The sequence below is a fragment of the Camelina sativa genome, chromosome 5 (assembly GCF_000633955.1).
Source record: "Camelina sativa cultivar DH55 chromosome 5, Cs, whole genome shotgun sequence".
Lineage (NCBI taxonomy): Eukaryota > Viridiplantae > Streptophyta > Magnoliopsida > Brassicales > Brassicaceae > Camelina > Camelina sativa.
In genome coordinates, this window is record NC_025689.1 from 18,655,067 (window position 1) to 18,668,871 (window position 13,805).

Below are 13,805 nucleotides of genomic sequence, written 5' to 3' on the forward strand. Positions count from 1 at the left end.
CTCACAAACGTCAGTCCAAATGTTGTTGTTCCTCGTAAGTACCTCAAGCACTGCTTCATCGCCACACCATGTGACTCCTTCAGATTCTGCATATAACGACTTAGCACCCCAACACAATATGACAGATCCGACCTTGTGTGAAGTAAATAACGAAAACATCCAACAGTTCTCCTATACTTAGTCGCATCTATATCCTTTTCCTTTGGAGACTTTGACAACTTCAATCCCTCATCCATGGGCGTGTGAACCATATTACAGTCTTTCATCCCTGCTTCTTCCAATATCTTCAACGCATAACGACCTTGGCTTAGCGTAAAGCCCCCTTGATGCTGACATACCTCAATCCCAAGGTAGTAGGTTAATCTTCCGAGATCACTCATCTCAAATTTACTTGCCATCTCCTTTTTAAAGTCCTCAATGACTTTTATCTATGTTCCTGACACAAACAGATCATTGACATATACTGCAACAACGATAAAACCTTGATTCACCTTTTTTCGGTAGACCGATGGTTCTTTAGTACACCTCTTAAACTGCAGATCCTTGAGAATTTGATTTAGCTTATTATTCCAAGCCCTTGGTGCTTGTTTTAAGCCATACAAGGCTTTATTTAACTTGTAAACCTTGTCCTCTGAGCCTCTTACTTCAAAACCCTCTGGCTGAGTTACGAAAACTGTTTCCTTCAGTTCTCCATGAAGAAACGCTGTCTTCACGTCAAGGTGGTGTATCTCCCATCCATTCGTTGCTGCAAGACTGATCAGAAGACGAATTGTTTCTATACAAGCAACCGGAGCAAATACCTCTTCAAAGTCAATACCGTACCGCTGCACATATCCCTTAGCTACAAGCCTCGCTTTGTATTTGTTTATGCTGCCATCAGAGTTCCTTTTGAGCTTAAAAACCCACTTCAGACCTATTGGCTTTGCTCCAATTGGAAGATCAACAAGGTTCTAAGTGTAATTCTTAACAATAGAGTGTATCTCTTCCTCACATGCCTTCATCCATTTTTCTGATTCTTGAGCTTCATAAAAATCTCTTGGCTCATTGTTTAGACACATCAATAATCGCTCTCCTTCTTCCTCAGCAAACAGAGCATACTTATCCAGATGATCCGGTAAAACATAGTCATCAAGGTGTGCCGGTTTCTTCCTATGCCTTGTAGTTCTTCTTAGTATCACTGGTTGTTCTGAAACCTCTTCGCCACTGTCATCAACATTATCACTGTTTCCATCATCATCATGATTACCAGATTCTGACCTGACTTCACCTTGCTCTGTTTCGAACTCTGCTCCTTGAATTCCATGATTACCAAAACCACCGACATTGATCCTGAAACCTCCGACTTCACCCTGTTCTAACTGTCTCTTATCCCAGTCCCAGCTTCTTGTTTTATCAAAAATAACATCACGACTAACCACAACCTTCAGAGTTTTAGGATCAAACAAGCAATATGCTTTTGATCCTGGTTCTGTACCTAAGTGTACCAACATTCGTGATCTGTCTTCGAGTTTTTTCAGGTGAGGTTGCTCCATCTTAGCAAATCCTATGCAACCAAACACTCGAAGATGGCTGAGATTAGGTTTTCTTCCACGAAACGCCTCATACGGAGTCTTCTCATTCAACGACCTTGTAGCTAACCTGTTGATCAGATACGTAGCATGCCGTACTGCTTCTCCCCATAAGTAATTTGGAACAGACATGTGCTTTAGGATGCTCCTAGTCATCTCCATCAAAGTCCTATTGCGTCTTTCAACAACACCGTTTTGCTGAGGGGTGTATGGAGCTGTGAGCTGTCTCTTAATACCATTGTCACTGCAGAAAGAGTCAAACTCATGTGACACAAACTCTCCTCCTCTATCTGTTCTGAAAGTTTGTATGTGCTTCCCTGTTTCTTGCTCCACTACTGCCTTAAACTTCTTGAATTTGTTGAAAGCCTCACTTTTCTCTTTCAAGAGAATTGTCCACATATATCTAGAATGATCATCAATAAGGACAAAAACATATCTGTTCCCAGCCGCAGTACTTGTTGTTATTGGACCACACAAATCACCATGAACAAGCTCCAACGCCGTGGTTGCTCGAAAAGTGGTTGTCTGAGAAAACATTTGTCTTGTCTGTTTTCCAAATAGACACGAACTGCAGATTCTTCTTTCAAGTTGTATATGTGGAACCCCGGTAACTAACTCTCTCTGAATCATTGATCTTATTGACTCGAAGTTGACATGCCCCATTCTCGCATGCCATGTGTATGAATCACTTGAAACTGCAGACTGTAAACACACATCATTCTTTATCCCCATACGAACTTTGTAAAGTCGATTTCTAGACTTTGGTGTCTTAACAAGCAGCTTTCCTTCTTGATCGTGTACGGTCAAGTACTCTCCCTTCATCCTCACATCACACCCTGATTCTGTGGCTTGGCCAAGACTAATGATATTACTCTTAAGACCTGGTATGTAGTAAACATTGGTTAATGTTCGTAGTTCTCCATTCTCATCAGTAAACTTCACAGCCTTTCCCCTTAATGTCTATTCTCGAATCATCACCAAATTTCACTTTTCCAGTAATCGAATAGTCAAACTTTGAGAAATATCTTAGATCACCAGTCATGTGATTACTCGTTCCATTGTCAAGATACCACAAATCATCTTCTCCTCTATGCAACTCATATTTGCTTGGTACAACCTTCTTTTCATTCAAGAACACTATCTCATGCAACATTAGCTCATCTGCATTCTCTGTCTCATTATTCTCCCTTTCTTGTGTTTCTTGAAGTTTGAGAAGGCGATGAGGACATCTTGAGGCAAAGTGACCCTGCTTATCACATCGGAAACATGTCACCTCAGACAAATCTCTAGCCTCATAAGATCTCCCTCGACCTCTTCCCCTGTAGTAGCGTCCTCCTCGACCTCTACCTCTAAAATTACTATTGTAATCACGAGTTGGTGGAGCAGCAACGGGAACTGGTGAATATCTGGATTGTGTGTCATTATTTGCATATAACAACTTGGTTTGACCTTGATCTGTTGTCGTTGATTCTTCTTCCTCTTCTGCAACACGTTCCTCATATACTTTTATACGGTCAATGATCTCTTCAAAACTGGTCTTGTTAAGGTCCAAGACTTGTTCTAATGAGGCTACGATGTGTATATATTTTGCTCGAGGCAAACACTTGAGGAATTTCTTCACAAGCTTTGTTTGATCAATGATTTCTCCAAGAGCTGCGGATTTTGAGGATATCTCGGATAGTTTCCCAGCAAAATCATCGATTCTCTCTGTATCCTTCATCTTGAGCCTGTCAAACTCGGCCATTAACGTCTGCAGCCTTGCTTCTTTAACCCTTTCTGCTCCTACGTGTCTCGACTGAATCGCATCCCACAGTTTCTTAGCAGTATCAAGCTCTCCGACCTGCATAATAAGAGCTTCTGGAATAGACTGAAACAACAAACCTAGCGCCATATCATTCATGTTAGCATCATCCTTTGGTTCTTCAATAATTGGCCACACCTTATGTATTTTCAGAAGGATCCTCATCTTCATCGCCCAAACTGTATAGTTTGAGGAATTCAACATAGGACATTTAAGAGAAGAGGATCCTCCTCCTTCCACCATCTTTGTTGCTTCCACAATATCTCCCATAGCTCTGATACCAAATCTAGAAATAGGATATGGTTTTAACAAACTCAAGATTGTAAAAGTATACACACTTTTATTAGTTTAAGAAAATTCTCTCAAAACTTAAACTCTCAATCTCTCTTTCTCTCTTAAAACCACTACATCATTGTGTCATGCCTCGACACATATATATAGTAAAACACAAATCCTGATCCTACTAGGAAACCACATAAGTTAGATAACTTCTAACTTATTCTGATCCTTATCTCTCTAGAATCATAATTCTAATAGGATTAGTGTAGCTCATTTCTTAAGTTAACTTCAAACTTAAGTCAACAGACAAAAGAAGAAGAAAAAAGAGCCGTGGAGAAACACAAAACTGGCCTTAGCACAAATATCTTCTTGTTACCGGTTAAATTACAGACCTAAACTAAAAATAATTTAAACAAAAGAAAAGATGGGAGGGAGAGAGGAAGTGAAACTGTTGGGAACATGGTACAGTCCGGTCGTGTTACGAGCAAAGATAGCTCTTCATCTCAAATCGGTTGATTATGGTTACGTTGAGGAAGATTTGTTCGGATCCAAGAGTGAGCTTCTTCTCAACTCGAACCCGGTTCACAAGAAAGTCCCGGTTCTCATCCACAACGGTAAACCGGTTTGCGAGTCTTTTAACATCGTTGATTTGAATACATCGATGAGACGTGGAAATCATCTGGACCGTCCATTCTTCCTTCTCATCCTCATGATCGAGCTCTCGCTCGCTTCTGGTCTGCCTTCGTTGATGACAAGGTCTGTCATTTGTTGTTCTTACGAGGCTTTCTTTTGTCAAGAATTTTTAATGTGTGATCAGTATTTTTTACTTTTGTGCAATGAAATTTTAAAATAAAAATATTAGATAGTAAACAAATATTAGACTAAGTGCTTAACATTTATAATGATACTAGATAAGGACCTCCCGATGTGCGGGTTTAAAGTTTTATAACTAAAATTAAATATAATAAAAATATATTAAAATTTATTGTACACTATTTATATATTTTCTTTTTGCTATAATAGGCTGATTTATATATATACAAATCTTTTATGTATGTTACCATTAAAAGTGTATTTTTTATACTTATGTATATTGTATGTTACAAATATATTATTTACCACCATCTAGAAATGTCCATATGAAGTCAACTACTATATATCTCTTTACTTTTACTTTTGCATAATTTCTTTAATCACTAAAATTGTTAGCTTAAAAATATTTTGAATGAAAAATAAATTATATCACAATAGTGCATGACCAACCATGGAGAGAACCTCGGTTCTGCCCTCCTCTCTTATGGAGAGAACCTTGGTTCTGCCCTCCTCTCTTTTGGAGAGAACCTTGCGTCCAATCTCCTCCACCATGGTGAGAATCTTGACGCCGCTTTCCTCCCATTGGAAGATAACCTTGCGTCCAACCTCTCTCACCTTCCTCCCATGGGGAGATAACCTTGCATCCAACCTCCTCCACCATAGAGAGAACCTCTCCTGTGTGGAGGGAACATGTTCATTTCTTTTAGCTATCTCAAAGTGGCTTGCTCCTGTAACCAATGAAACTAAAGATTCTTTTTAAACGTCACAAAATCTTTTGATAGTAACTAATGTTAAATTTCCCAATGTATTCGTGGAAGTTTATTTGACACACCATGATGTAGCCTCTGTCTCTGAGCTCCTATGGATCTATCAACAACAATTTGTTGTAAGCTTGTCTTTGATTAGCCTATTTTATCCAACCATTAGGTTGATGACCTTCTCCTCTTTATCTTCTTTTGGGATTGAACAAATAGTAACCAATTATATTTGCACAAAAAAAAGTTATATGACCAACCAATTAAGGTTGAGAAATTAGAAGAAAATTAATTTGACATAATTAAAGATTAATAGAAAATTATAAGCACGGTAATATATGAATCTCAAATAATTCAAAGATAAAAACATAAATTAAATAAACCAATCTAAAACTACTACAATAAATTTTAAAATACAGTATTAGTCTATATATTAGAAAAAGAAGATGCATATATTATTAATCTTCTATTTTTGGGGTCAACATATTAATCTTACCTATTCCAAACTGTAAAAGAAGAAATAGAAGTATATTTCTCTTTTAAACTAATCTATTTAAATTGTTGACAAAAAAAATTTAATATATCTTAGTTACAATATTAATGTTAACTATTATTGAATGTATTTTAAAATAACTAAACATATTTTATTATGTTCATTTTACCCATGCATTGCGTGAGACTTTTTCTATCCCAAACAATTTGTATGATCTTGACTTTTTGTTATTTTCCCAGTTTTGGTTTATATATGTGGTGCTCATATTTGAAAATTCTAACTGAGTTTGACACATTGGAATGACTTCTTCCTCTCTCTATATATATGACAAAGATATGTATATATATATATATATATATATATATATATATATATATATATATATATATATTTCTTTTAAGATTAGACCAAAGAATTCAATATAACGTAAGAATTCAATATAATGTAGGATTGTTTTTGTATAAGTTTTTTTATTGTATAATTTTTTAAGATTTCCTTTAGGATAACTACATGTATCTTTATTGTAAAATTATCTGTATGATTTCTTTATGTTTTTGAATTATGGATTTTTTTTTGTTTGGACGATTCCTTTTCCTTTAGAATTACAAAATTGTATAATTTACAACATATTATTAAGATTTTATTTTTATTTTTATAATCTACAACATAATAATATTTTGACACATGTCGCGATCTTATGAATTAATAATTTTTACAACATAATAATAAAATTTTATTATTATTTTAATAATCCTATTATTTTAATAATTTACAACATAATAATAAAATTTTATTATTATTTTAATAATCCTATTATTTTAATAATTTACAACATAATAAGATTATGACATATGTCGCGATATTATGAATTAGTAAGTTTTGAAACCATATTTTATATAATAAAAGGATATAATAAAATTTCTTACCAATTTCTAAGCTGGGTAGTAGTAACTTCAGGTCCCTATGCATTGTAAAATAATACTTCCTCCGTTTCAAAATATAAGAAGTCTTAGAGAAATTTTTTGTTTCATAATATAGGATGTTTTCAAGTTTCTATGCAACTTTTAGATTAGTTTAGTATTTTATATTATGCAGTATTGTTTCTGATTGGTTGAACTTGTTAATAATAAAGACTTCTTAATATGCGTGTTTTAGTTAAAACATCCTATATTTTGAAACGGAGGGAGTATTAGAGTACAATGTTTTTAATATATATATATAAGGTAAAATATGAGTTTTATACTTACCTGTTGATTTAGCTTATCTACTTATATCTAAAATACAGGTAATTTCAACCGCAGATGAGGTTCATCTGTAAGCTCTTTCTCGATCATAGCCATCTGACCATTGTTCATAATGGTTCGTTTTCTTGTGTTATGTGTTTTTTCAGTATTTCCACTCAAATTGTTTCCCTCTCTCGTGGTCATGTTTTAATGATGTAATTGGGTTTGTACTTTACTATGGGATGTTGTCTTCTAATATATATAGATTAAAATCAGATTCCTATTCCGAATAGCTTTAGGATAAGCATCGAAGAGAAATCTAATAAGATTTGTCATGATATCACTTTAATTTAAAAAATTAAAAAATTAGATATAAAAATACACCGTTAATTAAAAAAATTACAATAGCAAAACTCTTTAATCACTTTAAATAATGAGATCAAAAGTGGGTTATGTAACTTTGAATAAGTAATTGAGTATCTTATTTATGCAATGCCTTTTTAATATATTAAGATATAAAATAAAAATAATTAGATAATTTTGTTTGGTGTAAAATATGTCATCATAGAAGGGTGTATTTACAATTATTTTCTTTTTAGGATTAACACAAAAAAATTTAATCGTTAAAATTAACACGTGTCACGATCTGGTGAATTTATAACTTTGATCTCTGATCGTTAAAACTAACACATGTCACGATCTGGTTTGATATTTAATCGTTAAAATTAACACGTGTCACGATCTGGTGAGTTTTTAACTTTGATATCTGATCGTGAAAACTAACACGTGTCACGATCTGGTTTGATATTTAATCGTTAAAATTGACACGTGTCACGATCTGGTGAATTTTTAAATTTGATAATTGATCGTTAAAAAAGACACATGTTATGATCTGGTGAGTTACTAACTTTGCGAACCTAGTTTATATAATAAGATATATAGAGATCACACTTTTTTAGCTACAAATTCGGTTTGCAATAATAACTAAACCAAAGTGTGCAGAATTCAGTTTAAAATAGGTGAAATATAATGTGAAGCTTGCAAAATTCGCATGAATGCCTAGGTCATTTTTAGGCGCTACATGACCGTGTAGACCGCTTTTTAACATTGAAAAATACGTACTAATTAGACCTTTTTTTTAAGCTACAAAAACTGATTGCAATGGCAATTAAATTGAAATCTAATTTCTTTTTTATTATTCCATATCGAGATTATATCTTATATTTTGTTTCATAAATAGACAATTGAAACTGTTAATCTATCTTCCAAAATATATTTATTGATGGATGTTTCATGTTTAAAATTGGTCTGAAATGTCTTTAACGAGTAAAAATTTTATAACTATAATACTGGATAGTTATAGCGTGGAGATAGATAATCAACCATTAGGGAAACCATTAAGCTTTAAGATGAATCCATTAATAATTTATTGAAGACTTTAGGACAAATTCCCTAGCTATCACAACTATGTTCTCTTAACTTCCATTCTATAAATGCAGTGGTTTCCGGCTTTGAGAGCGGCGGAAATCACAAAATCGGAAGCTACAAAAGCAAAAGGCATGGAAGAAGTGGAAGAAGGGTTGTTGCGACTTGAGGATGTGTTTGTTGCCATAAGCAAAGGTAAATCCTTTTTTGGTGGTGAAGAGATTGGGTTCATAGACATTTGCCTCGGAAGTTTTTTGGTTCTCTTGAAAGCTAAAGAGAAGCTTAATGGAGAAAAGCTTTTAGACGAATCAAAAACTCCTTTTCTTTGTAAATGGGCCGACATATATTTGTCCGATGAGATGGTGAAGAATGTGGTGCCAGAGATCGATAAAGTCGCTGTGATTTGGGATTATGATCACCATTGTAAATTGAGATTGATCACATGGCCAGCCAGGCCACTTTGGTAGTCCAGTCGGGCCGTCCGTACCTAGCAATCCATACCGAGCCAGGCCACTTTGGTAGTCCAGTCGGGCTGTCCGTACAATTGTGTTGTAAGGAGAGAGGAGCCCACTCAATGTCTCACATTCCTCTTAAGAAGACTTTCCAAGGTCTCTAGATCCTTCTTATCATACCGTTGGAGGGTTGATGCAAGCGGGAAGCAATTTTCAACTTAATAGTCACATGTAAAGTTAAGGGAAGGCTGTCACTATCAAGTCTTAATTACACTTAGCATCTTGTAAAGAATATTCTACAGCTCATGTCTATATCTAGTTTGTACCTAGGATTGATTTAATCAAGAAGTGAGAATTTATTCTTCTCCTACACTCTCCACACTCTCTCTCTCTCTCTCTCTCGTCCATACTTGCTTACTCCCATCCTCTTAATATCTTTCATTATACTCTTAAGTTCCTTTTAATTCTCTAATATTACATGGTATCAGAGCATTTTCGTTCCTAATCCTAACTCTCTCACCCACCTAGTACTTCCACTTCAACCCTTTTTCATTCTCTGTTTCGATCTGATCTTTATCTCTCTTTAACCGTTGGATAATAGTATTGACCAGCGGACAAAACTCCATGGAAGGCACCAAGACCTTGATTGTTCCAGTTACTCTCAAAGGAGAGAACTATTTGTTGTGGGCAAGAACCACAAAGACGGCACTATGCGGCCGAGGGCTATGGACCCATATCACATCAAGTGAAGCTCCAAAAGGAGAGTCAACCGAAGACGGCAAAGTTATAGCCGCAAGTGGTGAAGAGAAGTGGTTCCAAGAAGACCAAAGTGTTCTCGCCATTATCCAGAACTCCCTTGATGCTCCAATACTCGAAGCTTACTCTTACTGCGAGACAACTAAGGATCTATGGGACACATTACAAAATGTGTTCGGTAATACTACCAATTTAAACCGAGTCTTTGAGATCAAGAGAGCCATCAATAACCTAAGCCAAGAAGACATGGAGTTCACCAAACACTTTAGGAAATTTCGGTCTCTTTGGGCTGAGCTTGAGATGCTTAGGCCGGCGACACTTGATCCGGCCATCTTGAACGAGAGGCGTGAACAAGACAAGGTGTTCAGCCTCCTTCTGACACTGAATCCATCCTACAACGACCTCATCAAACATATCTTGAGGTCGGACAAGCTTCCTAGCCTAGAGGATGTGTGTGGCCAGATTCAAAAGGAGCATGGCTCCATGGGGCTGTTTGGTAGCAAGGGGGAGCTTGTAACTGCTAATAAGGCAGAAGTAGCGACCGCAAACAAGGGCTACTATCGAGGTGAAGAAAAGAATCCTCCAGTGTGCAACCATTGCAAGAAGCCAGGCCATTTCAAGAACCAGTGTTGGATTCTTCACCCACATCTCCGAGCCAACCGGCCGATGAACAACCGTGGAGCACCGAGAGCACATCAAGCGGCTGTGGAGTCGACGAGCGCAGAGCCTAACCAACAAGTCTCGGATATGAATGGAACTGCCCTGGCTGCCAACACTGACTTCGTGAGGAAGTCTGACCTCGATGCACTCATCAAAGCTCTCAAGGAAGCCTCCGGTAACTCCTTTCTCACTTTAAAACCAAACAAACCCCTTATAGTTGACTCTGGTGCATCTCATCACATGATTAGTGATTCTAAATTGATTAGTGACATCAAACCGGCCATAGGAAATGTGATCATTGCTAATGGTGAACAAATACCGGTTAAAGGAATAGGCAATTTAAAATTATTTGATAAGGAGTCTAAAGCATTCTACATGCCTAGTTTTACTTCTAATCTCTTATCAGTTAAAAGGGCTACAACTGATTTAAATTGTTATGCTATATTTGGTCCTAATGAGGTTTATTTTCAGGATATTGAGACAAGTAAAGTGCTTGGTCAAGGCTCTACTCAAGATGATCTCTATTTGCTTAAGGATTTAAATTTAGCCTCTTCAAACTCTTCGTGTTTTAATTCAATTTCTAGTAATGTGAACAATGTTATTTGGCATGCTAGACTAGGACATCCTCACTCTAGAGCTCTTGAACTTATGTTTCCAAAAATTTCCTTTAAAAATGAAGAATGTGAGGCTTGTATTCTTGGTAAGCATTGCAAATCTTTGTTTTCAAAGTCATTGACTATTTATGATAATTGTTTTGATCTTGTTCATTCTGATGTTTGGACCTCTCCATGTTTATCTAGAGAAAATCAAAAGTATTTTGTGACTTTTATTGATGAAAAATCAAAGTATACTTGGCTAACCTTACTTCCCTCTAAAGATAGGGTTCTTGAGGCTTTTATTAATTTTCAAAATTATGTAACTAACCATTATAATGCTAAGATTAAGATTTTGAGATCAGATAATGGTGGAGAATATACAAGTCATGCCTTCAAACAACATCTCAACAAACATGGGATAATTCATCAAACCAGCTGTCCTCATACCCCACAACAAAATGATGTAGCTGAAAGGAAGAATAGACATCTCATGGAGGTAGCTCGGTCTATGATGTTTCATACCCATGTACCAAAACGTTTTTGGAGTGATGCTGTTCTAGCCGCATGTTATCTTATCAACCGGATGCCTACAAAGATCTTGCAAGATGTTTCCCCATTTGAGGTACTAAACAAAGAAAAACCTACCTTTGATCATCTTAGAGTTTTCGGTTGTGTGTGTTTTGTTCTGAGACCAGGAGAATTACGGGATAAGCTTGATGCCAAGAGTATAAAAGCAATGTTTATCGGCTATTCCACAACACAAAAGGGCTACAAGTGCTATGATCCAGCAGCAAGACGAGTTATAGTCTCCCGTGACGTAAAGTTTGTAGAAAACCAAGGTTTCTATGATGCGTGGAACTGGGAAGAACTACAAGACTTGTCTACCTTGGCCTTCGATAAGGCCAGAAACCTCCGGATCATCCTTGAACGGCTAGGGGTGGAAAATGATCGGGCCAACCCACCGCCGACTGAGCCAAACTCACCAAGAGAACCTACTCTTCATGATTAAGTTGAACCAAGCCACACTACTGATCCTAACCCGGCCTCCAGTCCAACGGCCACAACACATGCGGAGGAAGACACATTGACCCATGTTGACAATGAGTTGCCCGCTGGTGAAGAAAATGTCCCCACAGAAACTGAAGCTTCAGGAAATGATCATGAGGAGATCATTTCACTCCGACGCAGCCAACGCCTCAAGTTTCCTAACACTCGAGTCTACTACAACAACATGGCGGTTGCACACCCGATTCAGGCCGTATGTACACTTGCCCATTTTCCGGTGGAACACCAAGCCTTTCTTGGTCAAATTGACAACCATTGGGTTCCCCAAACATATGACGAGGCCAAGGACCATAAGGTTTGGCGAGATGCTGTTCAAGATGAGACGACGGCCATGGAGAAAAATCACACTTGGGACGAGGCTGACTTACCAAAGGGAAAGAAGGCAGTCACATCTCGGTGGATTTTCACGATCAAGTACAAAAGTGATTGAGAGATTGAGCGTTACAAGGCCAGACTAGTGGCTCGTGGGTTTACGCAAACGTATGGGGAGGACTATAAGGATACGTTCGCTCCAGTGGCCAAACTCCACACCGTTCGGGTTGTTCTCTCCCTGGCCACCAACCTAGACTGGGATCTATGGCAAATGGACGTGAAGAATGCGTTCTTACAGGGTGAGCTTGAGGATGAGGTTTACATGCGGCCACCACCCGGCATAGAAGACACCATTGGCCCGGGAAAAGTGTTCAAGCTCAACAAGGCTATCTATGGTCTTAAGCAATCACCAAGAGCATGGTACCACAAATTGAGTACGACCTTGCTTGGGAGAGGCTTCCGCAAATCAGAATCAGATCACACACTCTTCACCTTACCGAGTGACAAAGGTATAGTAGTCATTCTAGTATATGTTGATGATATCATCATATCTGGAAGTGACAAGGTAGGAATTCAAGATACTAAAGAATTTCTTAAGTCAGTTTTTGATATTAAAGACCTTGGAGAACTTAAGTATTTCCTTGGTATAGAAGTGTATAGATCCGATGAAGGACTGTTTCTATCACAAAGAAAATATGCACGTGATCTATTGAGTGAAGCAGGAAAGCTTGGAGCAAAGGCTGTGACCACACCACTTGAGGAAAACTACAAGACAGCCGGAAAGGGGGAGCCTCCATTCGAAGATGTCACGCGATATAGACGCCTAGTGGGTAAGCTTATATATTTAACCATTACTCGGCCTGATCTTTGTTTTGCTGTGAATCAGGTGAGTCAACACATGCAAAACCCAACTAGACATCACTGGAACATGGTGAACCGAATCCTCAAGTACATCAAAGGATCACCGAGACAAGGCATATGGATGGGTAGAAACAAGAGCACCGAACTGGTAGGATATTGTGATGCCGACTATGCTGGAGACCATGGGGATCGTCGTTCAACCACCTGGTACTGCACATTCTTAGGAGGGAACCTAGTCACCTGGAAAAGCAAGAAACAAAAGGTTGTCTCACTATCGAGTGCGGAGTCCGAGTATAGAGCCATGATGAAGCTAACCACTGAACTCATGTGGCTTAAGGCCTTATTGAAGGATCTTGGAATCGAGTCATCAACACCTATCACTATGCATTGTGATAATAAAGCAGCCATTCACATCGCCACCAACTCTGTATTCCATGAAAGAACGAAGCACATTGAAGTTGATTGCCACAAGGTGCGAGAGCAAATTCAATTTGGTGTCACTCTTCCATGCCATACCGAGAGCAAAGAACAACTTGCTGATATATTCACAAAGGCAGCCAGTCCACAAGTATGTGAATATATTCACCCTAAGCTTGGACTCATGGACCTCACTAAACCCTGAAATCCTACACTCTTTTTCCCTTAAGTATAGTTTTTCCCAAGTGGTTTTCTATACTAAGGTTTTTAATGAGGTAGGTGATCAATTGTTCAAGCTTGTGTCATGGAGTCCAATGACTAAGCTTGAG

General features: G+C 37.6%; 1 protein-coding gene across 1 annotated transcript; it reads left to right on the forward strand.

The window, feature by feature from the left end:
* Positions 4,073 to 8,824, forward strand: LOC104789376 (glutathione S-transferase U16-like). The gene is made up of 3 exons (XM_010515085.2): positions 4,073 to 4,404; positions 7,100 to 7,136; positions 8,432 to 8,824. Exons 1-3 carry the CDS (start codon positions 4,073 to 4,075, stop codon positions 8,822 to 8,824), a joined length of 762 nt encoding a protein of 253 aa, XP_010513387.2.